The sequence below is a fragment of the Oculina patagonica genome, chromosome 12 (genome assembly GCF_052425735.1).
Source record: "Oculina patagonica isolate OP01 chromosome 12, crgOcupat, whole genome shotgun sequence".
Taxonomy (NCBI): domain Eukaryota; kingdom Metazoa; phylum Cnidaria; class Anthozoa; order Scleractinia; family Oculinidae; genus Oculina; species Oculina patagonica.
Window position 1 is genome coordinate 8,845,694 of NC_135769.1, and position 23,258 is coordinate 8,868,951.

Consider the following 23,258-nt stretch of genomic DNA (forward strand, 5'->3'; position numbering starts at 1 on the left):
TATTGAAGTGATCCGAACTTCGTTTAGCATCCACGATCCGAACTTCCTGACATGAAGAGTCTGGAATCCGGCCAAGATTCTCAGCTAATCCGCAATCTGCTGTATTTTCGAGATCCACGAATCCGCTCAATTCATTGCAAAAATCCGCAATTCTTGAAATTTCGTAGCTGATAGTTTCTGCCCGGATTCATTATGGAGCAATTATAGTTATGCTATCAGGAAAGCGAAAATCGTACAATGATTGGTTACAAAAAGTTGAGATTTTGCAAACATCTTTTGATAATATTCGGTGATGTTCAAGCACTTTAAAATAGAAACATTCAAACGTCCTCTTCCTGGATCCTAATGTAAAGCTTATAATCATTCATTTAATCGCTTTAATACAACTTTTTCAAGACTTCCATTTAACAATTATTCGCCGAAGGCGAAGTGAATCTCGGCGAATATTCGCCTCTTGAAATTAGACAGAATAAAAAAGAAAGAATAAAATAAAAACAAAATAAGACAAATTTTAAAATATGACAAAGTTAAAAGGCAATGCGTTAATGGAAGGTTTAGTGCTTGTGACCGGAGTGCTCTAAACGCTAAATTCGCTTGGATTGTTAATTAGTGACAGACAGTCCAGTTCTACTTTGAAGGTCAATATATGGCTTTTGTTTTAAATTACGGAAAAGATTTTTGGATGGCAAAAGAAAGCTAAGGAAACAACTGATAACTAGCAAGTGATTTTATTTCCTTCTTTTTGAATGGTCGTTTTAGTTTCTTAATGTGTTTCTTTCACGAAGAAAAATCCGATAATTAATGTCAATATTCAGTCACTTTATAAATAGAAACTGGTATTTAAGGAAGAGAGCTTTTGCCAATTTAGCATAAGTGTGGCTACATCGCTGGGGCTAGAAAACTATGTTAGTTTTTTAACATGGTAGTTATAAGCCAATCATTTTACATCATTTATAGTAAACGTTTTATGGTAATACCTTAAATTTTAACGTGGAAAAAGTGGCGTTGTTTTGCTTATAGCACGACACCTGTATTTGTTTCAAATCGGTGTATAGACGACAAAGTCGTCTGGATCTAAATAAAACCGTGTTTACCCGTAACCGTAATTATGTCCGTTAGCGATCGACCATAATTGGCAATTGTCAATTATATAAAATAAATCACAGCTAAAACAGAGAAAAGAATCGTGTATAGCGAGCCAAACAAAACTTAAAAAAAATATCTTTGAAGACCTGAAGTCAGAAAATATATTCTTGCTCAAAAAAGTCTCCCAAGCCTTCCCTCCACTCTCAGCCTCCATTCAAAAATAAAATTGTCCATCCCTTAAATAAAGGTTGAATCTTTATTTTCTATCAGCAAAATATGTCGTCTTTTCCTAATAGAACCATCATTCAGTTGATCACTTGGATGTTTTCACTTGAGACACGATTCTGACGCTAAAACAAAAACATGCGTTACCTGCAAAAAACAAAGAGACTGATAAAATGATAGTTTAATGCGGTGAGTAAATATTTGCATGACAGCTCTAAATGCTACTAATGTTTGGATTGCATAGCTAATGGTAGTTAATTGGTCCTCGTTTATTTCACGTTGATGGTAAATTAGCCGTGAATTTTTATCAGTGGAGCGTACGATTTAAATATTTATACAAAAAAAGGGGGGTAAAAGGGCATACGCGGGATTAAAAAGCTTAATCCCTAGAAAGACAGTACTGCTACTAACAGCCAATACTCGAAGTGTGAATTTAGACGATGGCTAAAATCTTCGCCTTTTTCCTGCTAACTCTCTTTTTCGGTGAAAGGTAACCAGTTTATGTCTGTGTATAAATATAAGTATATTGTTATTATTATTTTAAAAAAATGAACGGCTTTAAAGAAGAGAAAATAAGAATATCCAATTTTAAAGTAAATGAGTTGATTGAAAAGGGACGTGTCAAAGCTAAACAGGGAGTAAATTAAAAAAAAATCAAAGATGATTTATCGACTGCAGTTCAATTTAAATCATTTTTACCTGAAAGAAGCAAATGATAATTTGATACTTTTTTATTTTTTTTATATCATAAAGCGCTGCACCACCGCCGCCGCCGAAAGATCTTGGAGATGCTTGCCAAAAGATATGGAACGTGGCTGGAAACAACCTAAAAATTCCTCAGGAATTAACGGTTGACACAATTGGTAAAAATCCGGTGTTTACGTTGCAACAAGCAGGACAAGTCAAAATTGCTTCCAATGTGTTCACTACTTTCGAAGGTAATTAACTTTAAGAGTGACTATCAGTTTTAACATTTAGTTAAGTTATGTGTAATTCACTGCATTGAAACCAACGTTAACCCTATCCAGACCGGGCTTTTGTGAATCTTTACAGACCGGGGGGAAGGGGGGGGGGGGGCAGGGCCCGGGGGGACATTTTATTGAAGTTATTTTTCATTAATAGAAACACGAAAATTAAAAATTTGGGAAAACATGCCTGACAAAATGTCGTTGCCATGGTGATGTCAAGTTCCTGACACAACAACCTATCCTATCTTATTATTCCCATATAAAATTTAGATAAACTCGCAAAGTTTGGAAGTATTTGGTTGAATCTTAAAAAAGATATAAGCGTTCAAAGTCGGCGCGGGGACTTTCCCTTTCCGCCACCCCCCCCCCCCCTTCCCCCCAACCCGGTCTGGCTAGGGTTAAAAATCCTCAGATTAAACGAGGGCCCCTCTTCGAAAGAGCGTCACACCAAATTATATATATAATTTTATATGTTAAGCGTGATAGAAATTGAGAAAGATGTTAAGCAATACTAATTAGTGACACAAGCTTCTCGGATAATGTTTCGGAACTCTCTCTTCCATGTGCGTTTTCTCTGTTACCTTCCGCATTCTGGTCAAGAGCGCAAACACTTAGCTACTGGACCATTCAACCACTTTAATAGTGACATAATATTCCCCGTTTGTCATGTTTAAATTTCTTTTCTCGATAGCACTACTGACGGCGCCTACGGTCGTAACTAATAGAGATGCATTTCTTAATGCGATTACACAACCTGGTGGAACTGTGGACCAGGCCTTGAACTATCTTAAAGCTCAGGGGATAATTCCGCAGACGACGGTATAGTTACCTTTTTGAAATTATGTGAGTTCTGTTGACTAAAACAAGTTAATTGAACATCTGATTTCAATTATAATTTTAACTCTATTTAACTTTATTAGTAACCCAATTAGTTTTTTTTTTTTTTTATCTAAAATACCGTTGACACTTGAATAAAGGTTAAGGTACATACTTTAAAGGCTTTTCAAAATTTTGTCAATCTTTGCAATTTAGAGTAATTATAGAGAATCCCGGGTCAAGAAGACGCGGGAGAAAATCCATATGTTAATTCAAAAACTGTGTTCTGACGTTTTAATTCCCGGTTGCAACCAGTTCCCAGTTTTTTTAAAAGAAAATCATACCATTTGTTTTGTTTTTTAAACTCAATAAGCATTCTGGCTTGATTTTGCATCAATTTCTGTTGTTTTTGACTTTCTAAGAAAATGGTAAAATTCAAGATGTCGGATCCAAGATGACGGCTGTAATGACATCATATGATGTCACAGCCAACAAAAAACTGGAGGGAGGGGTAAGTGCAACACTGAAAGTTCACATACTTTTCTTTTCAGGATATGGCAACATTTAGGAATACTTTAATGGATATGTGGTCTGGACCTCCTACTCCTCCTGGTAAAGGCTGGAAGCATGTATTTATTGGTAGGTACATTAAGGTATCACGGAAGGAAAATTAACCGCGGAGTGTCAGACCCAGCGGCCTATTGGTTGGGATGTTTTGCACTTTGCATTATGCACATTGTCAGGTCGATCATAGGTTGGACAATTCACTCGCACAATGTCTTTCAATGTATCTTTTAGTAGTGTAGCTATATTTTGTAAATAGAGTGGCATTTGTATCAGTATTGTAACCTGAGCAAGAATATGTACATGTAATGTATTGTAATTAGGGTACCTGTATTAGTTCTTTTTTGTTTTTTTGTTTTTTGTTTTTTTGTCTTTGTTTTTTTGTTTGTAAGCTTTGTGTAAAAATATCAAAAAAAATTAAAAACAAAAACAAAAAAAAAACAATGTCTTTCGTTCTTTGTAAGGGTATCGAAGAGGCTACTAACTTTTTTAGAATTTTTATCCGTTTCACTTTTTTTAAACTTGTAAAGCATTTTTCTAATTGTAACAGTTGATAATTTATGTACCTTAAATCAACTGAATGCAGTCTAACCTCTCCATACGGACATCTCTCTAATACGGCTACCTCTCTATTACGTCCTAACAAAATTCTCATATTTTCTCAACCGCTTCATTACGGACACTCTGGTGATCAAGAGATCATATTTTGTGTTCGTAAAGCAATCTCCTGTTTTTGGTTGCAAAAAAAAGTAACGCTTTATTCATTTTAGACGTTTTCGGATTTGTGCTTAGTGTTAATTTTTTACTTGCAGCATTGTGTTGCAGAACATTTCGAGTTACTAAATACTTTAAGCTGTCAATGAAGTCAAAAGTGACGTCATAGTGATGACTTCTCTAATACGGACACCTCTCTAATGCGGACACATTGCTCTGTCCCTTCGGTGTCCGTATGTTTTGACAGTCGCGTTAACTCTATAAGATAAGTAAACTTTATCACCGGCTTAAGTTCTTCTTTTTTCTCTTGATTGATGTCAATGCTTACTTTCCTAGGTGAAATGCCGCCAGGGAAATCTTTTTACTCAGGATTTCACAACTGGTACCAGTTCTATCTTGAGCAATCCAAAAATACAATAAGCAGCGTCAACGTTCCGGGATACACATCTAATACACAGGTCAGTGTTAATTCCGTCGTGGATAACCGCTAGTTTACAGCGTTAATTTTTGACCTGTGTTCTATCTTCGAGTGCGCAAGATTAAGGCTCTGTTCACACTTGGTGCCTGGGCACGGTGCCCGAGAACGATTCTTGCTGGGCACTAATGTGAACATAATATTTTTTCAAGTGCCCACGCCATATTTCGGGCAAGGTGCCCGTGCCTGAGTACAAGCTCTTACCCGGGCACTTAGATACGTTACTTTGGTTTCCTGTGTGTGAACACGACGTAGCTATATTTTTCCGGTGCTCAGGTAGCAGTGTTCGGGCACTAAGTGTGAACACGGCCTAATATATTAGATAATTCTTAAACTCGGTTATTGCATTTGAGAGAGCAATTTTCATGAACACTAGCGCACCCTTCCGTCGTTTCTGATGGGTTTGTTCGTTCGTTTGGTTTGAGCGTTGCGTTTTATACAATGGATGTAAAGTTCATTTCCGCAGTTATCGCGGATCTTCCCGTTCACCAGCATCATTTGATTTTCCGCAAAAAGACAGCTACAGAGGCGACTAAACGAGCAATATTTATGAAGATGGCGCGTTTTCACATGTAAGCTCGATGTGAAGTGAAGAAAACAGTACAAGCGTAAGAGGATAGCCTCCACAAATGCGGAGAAAATGGCTACAAGTATTTAATGGTTGGTGTAATACTGGATACTTAATCTCGATTTTTTCTACCTTTTTTTCGGTAGCCTAACTTTATGCGCGTGGCGTTTGTTTGGAACGGGAGAACAAAGAATCAGCCCAGCAGCTTGTTCGTCGGAACCAGCCCAGCATTTGATTTTGCCATATATAGTGTCTGTTTTCTTTCGCTGTACCATCCGGGAGCTGGATCCGTGGGAGCAAAAGACTGCACTTGCAAAATCGGCCAGAGCACTTTACAAATTAGAGCCATTGAAAAACCCACTGGAACTGGCAAGATTTGCACAGTCTTCCCACCGTCTGTTCAATGTAAGTTTCGGCATTGTACAAGAAAAGTGAAATTGATGTAACTGCAGCCTAAAGGCAATGATGGGCTCTTTAACAAAGACGGAACTGACTATAAGGGTGGACACATCTTTTTTACTGATGCAATTTTTGGGTTCTCGGGAACAGCCAAAACTGAAAAAATATCCGATATTATTATTATTCAACAAAGTAGCTGCTGTTACGATTTCCATTTTTGGTCAGATCGATCCTCAAACTTGTTATCTGTCATCAGTTGTAATCATCTGTACAACGTACGTAGTTTTTCAAGACTCTCCCGATTTGTGGAACAATCAAACATTACTCCACACAAACTTGCGGACTATTCTCTGATTATAGCCAACTCGCCCTACGGCTTGGTTCGCAATAAGTATCAGGCGAAATGTCACCTAATTTTGCAGTACGGCTGACTGTAGTGATATTCCAAGTGATATTCCTTAGTTTTTACCACTTCATCTGTGTACTTTTCCGCGTTTGGGCGTTGGTTTTTGTCCTAAATATGGAATTGGAACAGATTGTGACCGCGAAACAACAACAACAACAACAACAACTTTGTAATGGCAGCCGTCAGTAAAATTGTATAAAACTTATGAAATCCCCCACGCAAAATGCCTAATGATGTAACGGACAAAAAAAGCAAATTAACATTAGATAAAAATGGCGTTAATCTACAATAAAATGAGTCAGTTGTATTCACTTTAGTGCAAGTAGGAGAACTAGTGATTTGACCCAAAACACTAATATTTTTCAGGCCAAACATGGAAGGAGATAAGTAGTCTTGAATTAAACCTTTTCTTTCATACTTACTGTTTTACTAAGCACACGGTAGGGCAATGGAGAACAAATAACATGTCTTAACTTGAAAGTTTAAGCAACACAGAGGATGAGAGCTATTTAAGGTAGCAAAAAATTCACCCACCCATAACATAAAAGGTTTTTTTAAAGGTAGCAAAGGCTTTTTACGTATTTATGATTATTTTTATGTATATATCTATATATATATATATATATATATTTTAACGTTGCATAGCTTGATCGAAGAAAGACTAATTAGAAGTTAGAGCTATAACACTTGAATTCAGGTTTAACCCTGGAACTGTTTGAAAATTACTTATCGTAATAAACTACGGATTCCTGTTGATTTTTGAAACAAACTCATGAACTGCTGTATATTTTCTATCTTACAGAGGGATAAAACAAACAAGGATGAGCCAGGACCATTTTCTCTATTATTATGCGAAAGGGTACCCTTCAACATGACATCTCTTAGAATAAATTTATGATGAATAAGTTAAAAAATAATATTGTGATGTCAGGTAATAAAATTTGTGACTCAGAATAATTCTGTCTGTGGTCTGTTTCTTGTTGAGCTGATCGATGTTTTTTTTGGTTTTGTTTAAATTTCTTTTCCTTTTCTTTCAAGAAAACGGATAGTGTAGCTTTCAGGCTGACTAGAACGATTATCCTTCACGATAATAAAAAGAGATTTGTGGGTACATTTTGGGGACAAAATGGAAGAGATAAGATGCCGATGCATGAAAATACATTTTGCAGCGACGTGTCGCAACGTCATGTAACAGGGACAGAATCAAAACGTATACGCACACAAGAAAATTTAGCAGGGAAATGCGTGTTTCAGGGACAGGTTTCTGGACGTTATCAGCACACACAAGGGCTGTGTCGTGTTTGCCAGAACAAGTCGTGATTTTGTCCCTGCTATATGTCGCCACGACATGTCCCTGTAACATGTCCCTTCGTGTCTTAAGGCCTTTTGTCTCCCTATGTGCAAAGCTCCAAGGTCATCAGAAGCGCAATATAACTGATAAATATTATGAATTCAATTGCAAATTAATTGTATTTCAGGCGCTGATAATGTTGAAATTCCAAACGGTTCGGGACTGCCCTCTCTTTATCAGCGGAAGATAATTAGTTTTCTGCTGTTGAAGGGACAGCAGCTGCCCCGAAACGCTATGATTTTTAACATTATCAGCGCTAGAAAAATCGTCAATTTGGAACTGAATTACCATATAAAATAAATAATGAACCAGTTTTCCCATGAATTTAACGACAGAACCGTTTACTCGTTCTACACATTCACAGCTAGGAAATGCAACTATGAAGCTGAAAATTACGTAGTTCGCTTTACCGTGTTTCCTCTGTTTAGCCCCTCGCTATATAAGACCCCTCTCCCTTCTAATAACCCGCCCCTTTCAAGAAAAATATATAAATAAGCCCCTCCTTATCCCTCCCCCACCCCCACCCGTGTGAAATGCAGTTATTTTTGGCCCCTCGTCTTGTCCAATAATGGCACCATTCGTTATCCCAAAACGCTTATTAAATAATGATATGATAAACAGGCGGTATTATAAAATAAACAACTCATAATAATAAGCAGAGTTAAAAAGGTGACATTCACGAGAAATTTGCTCCAATTTCAAACCAGAAGTTTGGTATCATAAACTTCCTCTCGCGTATGTAAGCCAAACTGCATGTACACATCCTATCAAGACTGGCACGAAGGTGGCCTTGGCGCTGGAAAAAGGCATAAAAACTACAATTCAATAAATTCTATTCACCGAGCTACAAAAGTTCACATAAAGTTTGTGCTTTCCGATCACTTCGGTTTCGGTCCATATAATAAAGAGAAAATTAAACGGCCAATTGATGATTTGAATTTTATTTTCTCGTATAAAAGCAATATTTTACTATATTTTATATTGTTTTTACCACTCGAAAATACAATTATGTCTTCGCTTTGCCGTGTGATATTTGCCGTGTGATATTTGTGGATAAACCCTTCTGACACTCAGAAGTTGTTACTACAACAATTACCTTTGTGGTCAAACTCTTATTACACCTGGGGCGCGTTATTACATTTGTGGCTTGAGCTCTGGAGACAAAAGATTTCCAGTTCTAGATTCTAGGACTTCCGGTCTTCATGTATGCAGTCATGGGGTTTCACTATTACTTGGCTGGCTCCGTAAGCGGGCATGATCAGGTAAAAAAAATCATTTTTCAAACTTGTCAGTAAACTCTTGATTAAATCAATTAATTTTGTCGTTAATCCAACCGCGATAAAGAAGTTCTTGCGGAACTTCGTGCCTTGAGCTGGATTCATTCAGGTTACTATAAAGAGAGCCATTTCATTCATAATTCATGTCTTTATTGCCCATATAACAAACTCCTTTATTAACCATGCTTGTTCGGTCAATATGGCGGGATATTGGCTTCGTTCTCTTTTGCGTGTTTTTGGACCTCGGCTTCGTCTCGGTCCATAAATTCGCAAACAAAGAACTTGGCCAATATCCCGCAATTGCGACCTCACGCTTGGTCAATAACCCATATATATTTATCTACACTGTGTGAAAAAAGTCGTTAAATTCCTTTCAAGATTTCTTTGTTTTCAAACAGCCAATAAAAGATTCGAATTAATTCAAAAGAACCTTTCGTTTCTCGTGCCAAGGCCCCGCCGGCTAAGAGAAACGAAAAGGGCTATGGGAACGAGAAGGCAGCAGAAGAAAAACAAGAAGCGGGAATTCAAATTTATTACTGTTTCTGCCGGCCTTGCCCGAGACGTGCAAACCATCTTAAAGGCAGGAAGTACTTCAAGGTAAGTTCTGATTGTTTAAGAGTCAAAAGAGCCGACCACTCTTCCTTTTTTAGCATCGACTCGCATACAAATTTTACGATTTTCTTTTTAAATTTCCGCTGCTCGTTACGTTCATCAAGGCCTTTATAACAATAAGTTGCAAATCGACCATCAAAGGAGCTCATTATACAAATCTGAAAGTTATCTTTGAAGTAAATTCAGAGATAAAGCAATTAATACATACACACACACACACACACACACACACACACACACACCTAAGTTTCTTTGACGATTGGCCATCATGCAAAGGCCACAATTGCAAAGACGCTCGAAATTTCGGCTAAACTGTATCAAGTAAATTAATGATTGGTCTGTCGCAGCTCTTGTGCAAATTCATCTACTTGGCTACCAGAATTGCACAAAGTTTAAAACATATTCTTTTTTTAAAATCATTTTATGTCAGGTATTAAGTCAAATAATCTTTAGATAGGCAAACCATTTTTGCAAATGAAGCGACCGCGATGACCATGCACAAAATAACGGTTATAGGCGCCCTCCAACGATATGACGGCCTCTGGGCATTGTAAAACAAAAAGAGATTGGGCAATTAACAACCTTAGAAATAAACAGATCATCAACAGAATCAACTGACGTCATAAACTTTTCACAAAATCTATAGATGTGCAATAGGCAAATCTTTGTCCTACAAATCTACAAAAAATACTTTTCACAGCGAAATGCAATGGGTGACAAGGTTGTTATAAACAATTTATGCAAACGGTTTTCAAGTTGTGATAAAGTACTCTAATTGAGCATAATTTATTTTGGCGCCGATACATCAACGTGTCACGAACGCTATTTAAAAGAAAGAGAGCAACCAGAGTAATTTTAGGGAGCAACCTTATAAACTGCATGAAGTACACTCTCTCCTTTTCCCTCTAATTGTCAAAGCATAACATAGCATATCGTATTTATTTTGCCTGTCCAGTGCGTGACAGAATTTTTTTCATAAAAATATCAGTTGCACTACAATCACTCAAGTGGAATCGTTAACGAACCTATATTTGATTTGAAACAAGTCCTGCTTGTTATACAATCCATAAGACTGCAAATACTCCAAGTGTGGCGATTCTGAGCAAATATTCATTTGATTTGAAATTTAACAACTTCTAAAAATTCAAAGATTTTAAAAAGCTTTCGAATCTTGCAGCAGGCGATCGCGAAGCGTTACTCTTTTTAAAATTTGGAGGCTTTGTTTGATCATGAGCTCATAACAAGAGAAAGATTAATCGTCCAAAACCACAGACATTGCATATATAAATTATCAAAAAAAATACAATCGGCTTTCATGGTTGAACAAATCCTCAATCACAAACGCAACCAAAAGCAACTAAAACTGTATGACAACGAAAAACTGACCTAATCGATGTAAGCTAATCGATAGCTTCTTATTTATTTATTTGTTTTAGTCCTTCTGTAGTGCCACGTGCGTTTTTTACAAAACTCGCTCTTAGAATACCACTGAAAGGTTTAATATAAAAAATAAAAGTTTAACAAACAATACAAGGAGCCCAGACATTATTTGGCTGTGTTTTTTTTTTTTTTTTTTGCTCTTTGTTGAGATGAAAAACAACGGGTTTTTTTTTTCGAGGGGAGGAGGAGGGGGCGAATCTGTCCTGTCTATCGCGTTAAACATTTTGGCGAATCGTTAAAAAACTGACGACTCCTGTTTGGTCTTTACCCCTTCCTAGAGTACATTAATAAATTGATTATTTGAAATTACAACCGTTAGTCAATCCGTTAGACAACGTTTCGCACGGGTGATCATCAAAGTGAACTGTCGATGAATAAATTTTATGCTGCAGCCAAAACTCTTTAAAATGTTTTTAGCTGGCGCAGATTTAACCCTTCTGCTGTTTAGTTATCAAAAGGGCTTTTCTTCGCAAAACCGTCGAAATAAAACACCATAAAAATAAAAGAAGCTAAAAGATACAAAAACTTTCATGCACGCTAAAAACTCTGTTGGCTTCGTATAGAATAAATTTCCGGTAAAAATCTGTAAACCGTCCATGCCAGTCTCACCCTGTCAAACGCAGAAGACTTAAAATTGAAGTTTAAGTTCCACGAAAATCTAAAAGATGACTTTGCTGTATAAAAAAGTTAAATTTTACCAAATTTCTTGTGGAATAAAATTTATTTATCGGCAGATCATTTTGGTGATCGCTCGTTCGAAACGTTGTCTGACACCCCTTCAAACTTGAACATGGACGTGTTTACGCTTATTTAATAGATGCAACAAACGGTAAGAAAAATTCAATTCCTCTCGCCTTCCCTTTACTTCAAATCAGGCAACTGTGATCAAAAACCAAATTTTGATTCGAACATTGATCCGTCCTAATATTTTTGATTAGATGAATGCATTATTGAAATTAACTAACGGATTCAAATTTCAAATAATGGCCCGATTTATACTTGAGTATAAATCGGGCCAATCTTGACACGACTGTAACCCAGTGTTGAAAAACAAATTGAATCTGGTTTTCCACGCCTGAAAAAAGGGGCAACACGATGGTGTAAATTACTTACGTGATGTTTGCAAACAACCAGAAAAAAACTTGTTTCATATTTTAACAAATTTGAAAAAAAAATCTAAATCTAAATCTGGAAAACTTCGCCTAAATAAGGCTTCACGGTGGTGCAAATCACTCGTCAGAGACTTGTTTAAGGATCAGAAAGATCCAGCAAAATATAATTAAATAATTTAGATGTTTCATTGTTGCACAATTACTTTGCAGGTTAAAAAAATGAACTCCAAGAATTTAGTTCTATTCGCCATATTTGCCCTGGTTCCCTTCGTCGACGGACGATTCGCTCTCTGGGATATTTTCGACGAACCCGGTAAGTAAAATCCAAATAACCGAAAGCCATTAAAAAATCATGTTGCAAAATATTATTAAATTAAAAAAAAGCTAACAAGTGAATATTCGAATTTTGATTCGTAAAAACCTTTTCGAAAGTGTGGAAATAGGGCCTGCGTTTAAGTGACCAAGGGATTAAAGGTGCTATGTCACGATATTTAAATTTCTTTTTCTGATGCACAAAATTTCTTTCAAATTAAAGGAAACCTCAAAGTAATAGTTTCATAAGGTAGAAAGAATCCAACGAAGTTAAAGTAACGGGAAATAAACCGTGAAGGATTGTTATGACTAAGGAAAATTGATATCAATTACGAAATACAAACTTGACACATTTTCAAGAGGCTCTATCCGTGACGTAATTATCGAACAAACTACTAAAATATTTATAAACAAATTTACTTAAAAAGATCGACTTAACGTAACCCTTTTTTTTCCCTATAAAGATGAATCATGCATTGTGAGTCCTGAGGACCGCAACGATTGTGGATGGTACGGAATTAACCAGGAAACTTGCGAAGGCCGAGGCTGTTGCTATGACGACACTGACTTTGGCTATAACACAAAATGGTGCTTTTATCCAACTGGTAAGTATTCAGTCCAAGAATAAATGAAATGTTAGACAGAGAAAGGAGAAACAATATAAAAATTCGAATAGGGCCTAACATTTCAGTAATTCACGGCATCATCAGGGAATGTAATTTTGAACATGCTACTAAAGAAAGGAGGTTTTCATGCGTTATTAGGTACTGGGAATTTTTCTAATAAACCTAAGTAATTAAATATGGTATTGATTCAAACCTTGGCCAATTAGGACAACGAAAGACAGTGAATTAACATCTCTTGCCCAGTCAGCAACTTTACTGATGAAATTATACTCGCATTGGTAAAATAATGTACAGAGTTCCACGTATAGCGAATGTTTCGCACAGACCAACACTTGGCATCAGGACGAAGCAACACTTGGCACGCTTTTAACAAGCGACAACCTATGTTTACTCCTGTGGATAAACAACTAGGATAAGTGTAGGTCAACTTCAGTAATTTCAATTTTTCACTCCTAATTTCCTTACCTCAGTGGCTGGCTAAAGTTAGTTGTAAAACACTATCGTGTCTGGAAGTCGAGCTAGGCTCTTATGTTAACCTTATTCCTCTTCGAAGTTATCATGCCGTAAATTTTTACACCCTGTTATTATTATATTTGTCGCATTTTTTCCAGACAACAAATGCTACGGGATTGATCCAGATGAACGGGAAGAATGCGGTTATTTTGGAATACAGCGGGAAGAGTGTGAAAACGACAATGGCTGCTGTTTTGATCACACGGTACCCAACGTACCTTGGTGCTTCAAAGGTAGCGAGCCTGACACTGTGGCACCGACTGAGGCAGCTACCGAGCCACCGACTGAGGCAGCCACCGAGGCACCGACTGAGGCAGCCACCGAGGCACCGACTGAGGCAGCCACCGAGGCAGCCACCGAGGCAGCCACCAAGGCACCCACTGAGGCAGCAACCGAAGCACAAACTGAGCCAGCCACCGAGGCTCCGACTGAGGCGTCGGCCTGAGGCTCCGAGGTACTATTAAACCAAAAGTGAAATGTTACCATTCTGTTAATTCAAACAAAGTTTTCCGTGCGGGGGATTTTGATTTGAAATTTTTCCTTCAGGCAAAAACGTGCAACATTATTTCATGAAGAAATTAGGTAATGTTTTAGCAATTTTCTCTTTTTTCTCTTTTTGTTTTACAGCCCGGCTTCCTGATGCAATTGCACAAGAGAAAAGGACAATAGGATGTAAGAAAACGACAATTCTTTTTGAATGGCCGGTGGATCGGTTACTGAATAAAATAAATGAAATGCATCAGTTGTTGTCTTTACTATCAAGTTAGTGATTCCCATAAATGCGACGAATAGCATTTTTAGAAGTATACCGGAGCTGTAAGGACTGACACACACACAAAATATTGTAGGACAGTACGTGCCGGGTCATTTGGAAAGGTTGCCCGATAATCTTATCAAATTATAATGATTTTCTACTGATTCCAAATTCAACACTAGCCGTAAACCTTGTCCTGTGCTCGGTGCAACGGGGTCTGGGCTCTTACATAAAGAGAGCGCTACGACTGGACTGACTGGCCCCATCTTAAACCATGCTCATCTGGGAACATTTGCAACTCTTTTGGAGTTAATTGTTCGAGGTGTATGTGACTTTCCTTCCAAGTCTTAAAAAAGAGAATAATCATTTCTAGGAAGTGGTTGCAGGGCCGTAACTAGCAAGAGGCAAGACGAGGCACCTGCCTCGTCAAAATGTTTACCCAAAATTAGTAGTCTCTTGTCAAAGACTACAGACTAGTAGTCGAAAGCTCGTTTTTAATCAAATTTTCAACCAGAGATCGCATTTTAATATTTTTTACAATGTCTTATCCTGGTTACTCGTCTATTTCTAAAATATGTTTTGTTGGAAAAATAATCTCCAATTGAACAGGATTGATTTTTCGCAAGAAATACCTTGTGAAAAATGCCCCCAGAACCCACTAGCAAGATCTTGCCTCGTCTATGGCAAAGGTCTCGTTACGGCCCTGGGTTTACGGTCGACATGACCATGCAGGTTATGTTCAGCTGCAGTTCAAAGTAGCCTTCCCCCCCCCCCTCCCCCTATGATTCTTTTGTGCTCCCTTTGCTTGTTGATAGCTGTCGAAAATTACTTAGGTTAGTGCAATTAACACAAAATAGTGAAAGCATCCCATATGAATCAGGCGTTCTAACCCTGATGTCGATATTCAATTTCTCTTTTCCAAAAGCAATCCATTCCTTAGAACGACAAATCAACACCTTGCCAATAATGTCGTGTTAACATCATTTAAGACAAGAAGGAAAATCGAATTCTATCTAGGTTCTTTTCTTAAAAGTCACCCCTTAGCCTTTCCTTTATTTACTATACTTATCCTACATGAGTCATTTAATGTAACAGCCGTTATCTGTGAGTTCTATGGGTCGCTTTGGCGCTAGAGCTAGCTCGCGCAGGTTATCCTAGCTGTGAGAAGTTGTCCAACTCTCAAGTTCTAAATTTTACGTGGTGTATATATTACTTTAAGACCTTAATACTTCTCAATTTGTTATTGTCGTATCTATTGAAGATCAATAGATACGCAGATTTTGCTAACCATATCTGCGGGACGCATCGAAACCATAGCTAAGTGTAATGACCACATTAAACATTGTATTGTATTGTATTGTATTGTATATGAACGGTCTCTGCCATTGTTTATGCTGAAATTTTTGGCTTATAGAATTCAGTCAAAGAATCACGGAATAACTGACTGTCACAAATTGTATGTTCCGTAGTTTTTTCATCGGTTTTTCGGCGGAATATTTTGTACTTAATTTTGTTTTGTTTTGTTAAACAGCGAAGTTAAAAGACATTTGTAGGGCTCAAAGCCGACTATTTACTCGACGAAAATAAATTCATTTTGCATTCTCTCGGACCCGCTTGCAACGGAGCCTTTAGCTTCAATTTTGAAGCTGAAAAACTGTAAGCTTAAAAACTCATTCAGTGTCGGAACCAGACCTTTTTTGTGTGTGTACACCCCCCAAAACAATTTAACGGGGGTATTCATTAAAAAAAATGTCTTCTAGCAATAATAAGGAGGGGCCACGGTTCCCGGTCCGCTCCCCTGAACCACCACTGTCATTTGTCCCATTTTCCCATAAGAGAATGTCTATTCTACAGGGTGATTTACAGCGCATTCATGTGACATGAATAGTGCCTTACCACTGGGCCCTTTACTTTTCAATTATTAATTACTTTTACAAAGTTTTGTTTGAGTCATTTTTATGCGAAACATTTTTTGAAGCCGTTTTTATCACACTTTAATCCGACAATCGTATAGGTGATTATCGGTCTTCCGAACAGATATTCACAGAAACGGTCTGTTTGGTGTCCCTGACTAGAATTTTACGCCAGCGCTAATTTGTAGTCCAGTGTAGGGGGAAACACCGTAAAAATAAAACGTCTAAATCGTTTACTAGGCGTTAGAATTCGAAGATTTCGGAAAATCCTTGCAGCTTTCGGTACCAGCTATTTGTCGGATTGAAGATCAATTAAATAATCGTGAATAGACTCGAGACTTCTTATTGATGCAATTTATATTTTATTTAATGCCCACTCCACTATTACATAGTTTAACAGCGTTTATACTATTATTCTTTTCTTAATTGTCACTGCATCAGTTAGCCTGGCTGTAAATATTACTGTAAAATGTAAGCAAGTTCTAGACTACGTTAATTACTATAGCTGTAGTAGAAAAGAACTTGTCGAAAAAAGGCTCAATTGTGTGGTAAAGAGTTCTTTGCGTCAATTCTGGCATAAGCAATTTGTTCTTATAGTTCTATTCCGGCAGAAAGTGAACTCTATAACTACCATGACCAATGGGTGGCGATGCAGTAAGTACAATGCTTTTGGCAGTACGATGCCCGGGGGGGTACTCAACAAAGTTTTGTACGGGGAGGCTCCGCCCCGAGCTCCTACCCCTTACCCTTTTATATACCATTTTGCCAGAAATTGTACCCCTTTCGTATACCTTTTCATGAAAAAAGGTACCCCTTTCATATACCTGAAAGTTATGGCATAGACTTAAAACACAACGTTTTCTTTTCATTTTCAAGTAGCGCTTCATAAACTGAAATTATACAGCCATAAATTGCATCTGCTCGAAATATTTTTATTAAAAGGCCCTTTCAAAAACCTTAATGACTGATTTCCATACCCTTTCGTATACCTAAACTTGTGAAATCCCTACCCTTTCATATACCTGAAGCCTGAAAAAGGAACCCCTTTCGGGCGGAGCCTCCCCGTATAGGCCATTATAGGGAGTACCCCCCCCCCCCCCCGGGGTACGATGACCTTTTGGACCATACTTTTCTTTAAAGGGGCTTTGTCACGGATTTTAACAGATTTTTGAACAGCTAAAATAAATATTTGTGTCTTAGGAAACCTAAAAATGATGGTTCATTTTTAATAACAATTACTATATTAGAGCTGTGAAACAGTTTACAAGCGTCTTTGGCTAGTTTGTTGTTGGATATCTCTCAACAAATTAAGGCAAACTCTTCCTTTAGTGTCAAAGATAATGTTTTTTTACGGGTCAAGGTGCCTACCAATAGTTTCAGAAAAGGTTAGACCAAAAGTCCGCGAAATCACCGTGACGTAGCTCCTTAAATTACCGAGTTAAATCTTAGAACAAATCAGAAAAAATAATTCTTTTTATAATAGTAAATTTACCTTTTAATCGTCTGTTGATGTCAGAGGAGTGGTGAGTTTGCGACCTTTGAAGCACCAAGGTACATTGGGTACCGTGTGATCAAAACATCACCATTTGACCTTCTCGAACTCATCCACATGTTCAAAAGTAGCCACAGTCGTCTACTATGTCATATTAGAAGAAATTAGATACTACACCGTTCAGATGAAAGGGAAGTTATCATGTAATTTCCATGGCAGACATTTTTTGGAGACACAAAAATATACATACATACCTGGCTTTCCAAAGAAGCAGTATGGTACATTTGGTACCGTGTGATCAAAACAGCAACCTCTATCCTTCTCGCAGTCATCCCGCTTTATTCCAAAGAAGCCACAGTCTATTCGCATTTGGGGTCAATTCCGTAGCATTTGCTATCTGTTAAAAGAAATAATTAAAAAATAGGATGTCGAGAAAGAGCGCGTAATATGTGCAACTTGTTGTGGTAACAAACCAAAGGGCATTTTAAATTAACTGTAGTAGACATAGAAAATATTGCAGTCGAAGCTGTCTTAAGGGAAACTCTTGTGTGCGGACAGCTCTGCTTAAGAGCCTTGACAAAACCCCGTTTGAGCTCTCACAAAAACTTGGTATTGAAACATAAATGTTACAAAACAGAGTTTGCACCAGTTGGATCGAAACAAAACTTGGCGTCTTCGACAGTGTCGTAATAACAACAGCGTCTGTCCTCACAGGTTTTCCTGTCAATCGCGAACCATCAAAAATCGTTGCGGTCCTCAAGTTTAACGCTGCATTTGCTATCTTTATTGAAAACAAACCATTTATCGATATTATTCAGCAGAAGAAACCTGCTACTCGTCCACGTGCAGTTCTCAAGTTAGGCACCCTTTGGACACAGAACAATGTTGCAACATTCATGTACATAATGAGGGGTGTGAAGACAAAAATGTGGCCAAAATCTATAAAAATAGACCATGATTACTTTACTTCGAACAAACGTTTTTGTAACCAGGAGAAGAAATATACTTTCTTTCTTTTGATTAAAATTCAGGAATGGACTGATTTGAATAGTGCGTTTTGAAAAATATTTTTTGTCGCCTCACCAATATGAAGTTCAAAACCAAATCTGTGAAAGTAACGTTACCTGGCTGCACCTGTGCCAATGAGTACCCTGTTAAAGCTGATTTCCAGTCCGTACTGCGCAGACTCGGGGTTTGTTTTCGTTTTTGTTTTGAATTCGTTGAAACGTTACACTTTGGTGACAGCATACATGAAGTTTTTAAGTCCGCCATTACAGTTCGTTTCGTTGAAGAACTTCCGATGAGCTGAAACGTCGGTTTGAAATAGCGTCAAGGTTCCTCTACTCGTTATTATTTGTTCTGCATGGATGTCTGGCGTTAATAATGAATAAAAAGGTAAGTTTGTCGCGGAATTTTTAGTTTTGTTTGTAAACATTTCTTCGTGTGAGGCTCACGTAAACATTGCAGCCGAGATTGCGCAGTACGGACTGGAATTCATCTTTAATTAAAACAAAAAACAGAAGTCGAGTTAGTTTTTATACTAAAGTAAAAAGGAAATAAATCATTATAAACTATTACTACAATAGTTTTTCCCTTGTCTGATTGAATCACACGAATTATACAATTTCGGAAGCTACTCCGTGTACCTTAGTGTCAACCGATTTTCTGTTGCGTAGGAAAATGAAATTCAAATGTATTTTCGTTTTTTGTTTTTATTCCGTGCTGTAAAACTGGAATTGAAGTCCCATTTTCAAAATTCAATTTCTTCTCCATGATAAACAACATCCGACTGAAGGAAAATGGAATCCACTTTATGCTTTTTGTTTTGCGTTTTTCAATTGTTATATAAAGCGGATTTCAATCTTCGTTCACAATTAATCTTTGTTTAGGGGGGGAATATTAAACAAACCAAAATGGCGGCGTTAGAAGATGTTATTGACAATGTCTACCAGTTTGTTATCGAACAGGGACATACTTATGAAGAGCTTGTCACTGAAATCAAGACTCGATATCCGAAACTGTAGATTATCAAGCGTTAAAAGGTTTTGTAATCACCAAGGAATCTAGAAAAGAATACCGGTTTCGGATGGAGTGCTCGATATCGCAGTACGAGCCGCGGTAGCAGAGGTAAAGATGTGTTCCAAAGTTAAAATACCAAGCAATGAATATTTATGTGGGTATAACTACAATTTACTTCTTCTTATGACAGTTAATTTTTTAAGGTTTTTTTTTTTTTTTTTTTTTTTAATTTTTATTTTAATTCATTGCTTACAAACCCAAAAAAAAAAAAAAAAAAAAACTACTTACAACACGTACAAAAAAAAACTAAAAAAAACAACAACGACAGAAAAAAAACTACTTACAAAGCTTACGAATAGAAAACTACTTACAATGCTAAAAAGAAAAGAAAAACTTACGTTACAAAAGTTGCACTAAGTACGCTATAACTTTACTTACAATACCATTACACAATTCTTTTATTTAATTACATAACAATACAATACAACGCATGCCACGGTACTACCACTACTTTCCCCAACATTTAAGATTACACGCTCAAGGGCTCAGGAGACTTGATCCAGCGAGGATAGAAAAGGCTTCCATTTTTTTGTGTTACTTGGTATATTTTTTTCTAATTGATGTATATGTTTTAGATAAAACAAGAAATTGTTTTGGGTTGGGTGGCGTTCTTTCGATCGACATGTCCAAATGTAGTGTTTAGCCATGAGGCAACAAAAATTTATTTGGAGTTTAAAATTAGAGCTGTCAGGGATAAGACCTAAAACGGTTTCCATATATAGATGATTGTCAGGTGAAAGTATCTGACACGACTGCAGCCATACGGAAAGATTCTGCCAAAACGTTTTTGTTTTTTCGCATTGCCAGAAAAGGTGCATGAGATCTTCCTTTTCATTATGGCAAAAGGTGCATTTTCCGTCCTCTCTAATGCCGATTTTTTGCAGATAGCTATTAGTCGATAGCCGCCTGTGTAAAAATCTGAAATTAAAATCTATTAGTTTAGAGCTCCGTGTGCACACGGCGGGTGTCTGATACACCTTCCTCCAATCAACATTTTTATTGGTTGTAGAACCAATATCTTTATGCCACTTCTCTTGACATGTTATTGGTTGTTCTCCTTTGTCCGATATAAGTTTCTGGTATACAAGTCTTGACGGTTTTTGGTTTTCTAGAAATTTATTGAAGAGACTTTCGTATTTTAAATGTGTTTCTGGGATTTGTCTCTGTAAAAGTTTTACTGCGGAGATTATTCCAAAAAAAGTTAGTGTTTTAACTTGAAGTTCGTATTTACTTTGAAAATTGACGAGCGAAATTAAGTTATGAGAATCATCCATTAAATGCTTTATTTGTGTTACACCTTTTGAAAGCCAATCTTTACATAGTACTGGTGCATTGTTTATTCTTATAAGCGAGTTTTGCCAAAGAGGCATGGAAAAAAAGTGATCTTTAGACATAATTTTTCCTTCAAAGAAAGTTTCTGACCATATTTCCATAACTTCTTTAACAAATGGATCCTCAATTCGTAAGTTATTTATATCCTTTTTGCTAAGATTTCCTTTAAAAATAGCACCGCCTCCATACTTTCCGAGCTCTAAATTAAAGATGTTTTTCCATTTGCTATCATTTTTGGAATCCAGATATTTTTTAATCCATGTGGCTTTTAATGATTTGTTAAAAGATGCAATATCAGTCATTTTGAGTCCTCCGTCTGAATAGTCATTGATCATGATAGCGCGCTTAATTTTATCGCCTTTATCGTTCCATAAAAAACTGAAAAAAAGCTTGTTGATTTCCTTGATTGCTTGGTGGTTTGTTTGCAAAGCTGATAGGATATATACAAGTTGAGATACTACTAGGCTTTTCAAAACTGCTATCTTCCCTAATAAACTAAGTCGTCGGAATTTCCAACATCCTAAGATAGATCTAATTTTCTTCAGTTTATCCTTATAATTTAGGGAGATCGTCATATCTTGATCCGTAGTAAACCAAACACCTAATGCTTTAACTTTTTCATTTTTCCATTGGAAATTTTTTTCGGGACATAATTTTAACATGCAGTTTCTTTGGGAGCCTATCCATAGAGCTTCTGTTTTCCTGTCATTTAGTTTGAGCCCAGATATTTTACCAAAAGCCTCTATCAAAGACAACGAGATTTTAAGAGATTGTTCGGAGCCATCTAAAATGAGTGTCGTATCGTCTGCATATTGGCTTAGTTTGAGTTCAGTATCATGTATTTTGATGCCCCTAATTTCTCTTTTGTTGCGTATGGCTTCAGCGAGTATTTCTACAGATAGTATAAAAAGATAGGGTGACAAAGGGCAACCCTGCCTTACTCCTCGACTTAGTTCAAAGAAATTGCTCGCCCATCCATTGTTTAAGATACAGCTTTCAGTACTACAGTAAAAAAGTCTAACCCAGTTTAACAATGAGGGACCGAAGCCGAAATACAGAAGGGTTTTATTGATAAATGACCATTCCAGAGTATCGAAAGCTTTTTCAAAATCTAGAAAAAGAAGAAGCCCAGGGATTTTTTTGTTCGCTGTATAGTTGATGACGCTATCTATCGTGCGTATGTTATCGCTAATACATCTGCCCTTAATGAAACCCGACTGATCGTCTGATATAAGCTCAGGTAACACTGTTTTAATGCGGTTTGCAACTGCTTTTGATGCGATCTTATAATCACAGTTTAATAGTGTTAATGGGCGCCAATTTTTAATCAAGTTGGGATCAGCATCTTTCTTTGGTATAAGTTTAATAATTCCACGCCTTTGTGATATAGTGAGTTTTCCTGTTTCATAGGAGAAGTTTAAAGCATTTATAAGGCTTTCTTCTATGTCTTCCCAGAAGAATTTGTAAAATTCACATGGTAGTCCGTCTGTACCAGGTGACTTTTCTGAGGCCATAGTTTTTAATGCTTCTAAGCATTCTTTAGAGCTTAGGAGGCCCTCGCAAAAGAGTTGTTTTTCCGTATTTAATGCTTCTCGTGCTTGTGAAAAAAACTCTTCCGGGTAATCGTTAACTTGTATTTTTGAGCTATAGAGATTTTTATAAAAACCCTCGCACTCATGTAAGATGTCCCTGTCTGATTGAATATAGCCTTGATCATTTATTTTCAATTGAGTAATTGTTCCTTGTTTAAAATGTCTCTTTTCTAGGTTGAGAAAATATTTAGAATTTTTTTCACCTTCGTTGTACCATTGAGACTTGGATCTCAAAATCGCCCCTTTTGTTTGGTATTCAATTATAGTTTCTAGTTCACGTCTTTTCTTTTCTAATTCTGGCCACAAATGTTGGCTGTCGTCCACACGTGTATTAGCAAACTGTTCCTCCAGGTTTTTAATTGATTTTTCAATATCATCTTGTTTTTGCACAAGCCTTCTCTTTTTAGTTTTTCCATAGTTAATTGATACTTCTCTGATTTTCATTTTTATCATTTCCCATAATAGACCAGGGGTGATAGTGCTATCTTGTGCATATTCCTCTTTAGTTCGAGTTATAATTGTTTCCAAAAACCTCTTCCTCTTGAATTATTGTGTAAAGATATTTGCAAGGTGATCATTGAATGATCTGTTTTGTAACCAGGGACAATATCTGTATTAACAACGTTACAAAG

The 23,258-nt window shown here is 37.0% G+C and overlaps 2 protein-coding genes across 2 annotated transcripts in view; one reads left to right on the forward strand and one right to left on the reverse strand.

Annotated features, from left to right (window-relative positions):
* The first annotated feature begins 1,701 nt into the window (after window positions 1-1,701).
* On the forward strand, window positions 1,702-14,203 carry LOC144632083 (uncharacterized). The gene is made up of 12 exons (XM_078490687.1): window positions 1,702-1,801; window positions 2,065-2,249; window positions 2,971-3,098; window positions 3,647-3,734; window positions 4,710-4,831; window positions 5,563-5,821; window positions 8,785-8,834; window positions 9,315-9,446; window positions 12,224-12,326; window positions 12,790-12,930; window positions 13,563-13,918; window positions 14,092-14,203. Exons 1-11 carry the CDS (start codon window positions 1,752-1,754, stop codon window positions 13,907-13,909), a joined length of 1,605 nt encoding a protein of 534 aa, XP_078346813.1. The 5' UTR covers window positions 1,702-1,751; the 3' UTR covers window positions 13,910-13,918; window positions 14,092-14,203.
* Window positions 14,204-16,544: 2,341 nt separating this feature from the next.
* LOC144633309 (uncharacterized) overlaps window positions 16,545-23,258 on the reverse strand; it is a 38,234-nt gene continuing 31,520 nt past the window's right edge. The window contains exon 7 of the mRNA XM_078492176.1: window positions 16,545-16,577. The gene's annotated coding sequence lies outside the window, so the exon portion shown is untranslated. The remainder of the gene's footprint in view (window positions 16,578-23,258) is intronic.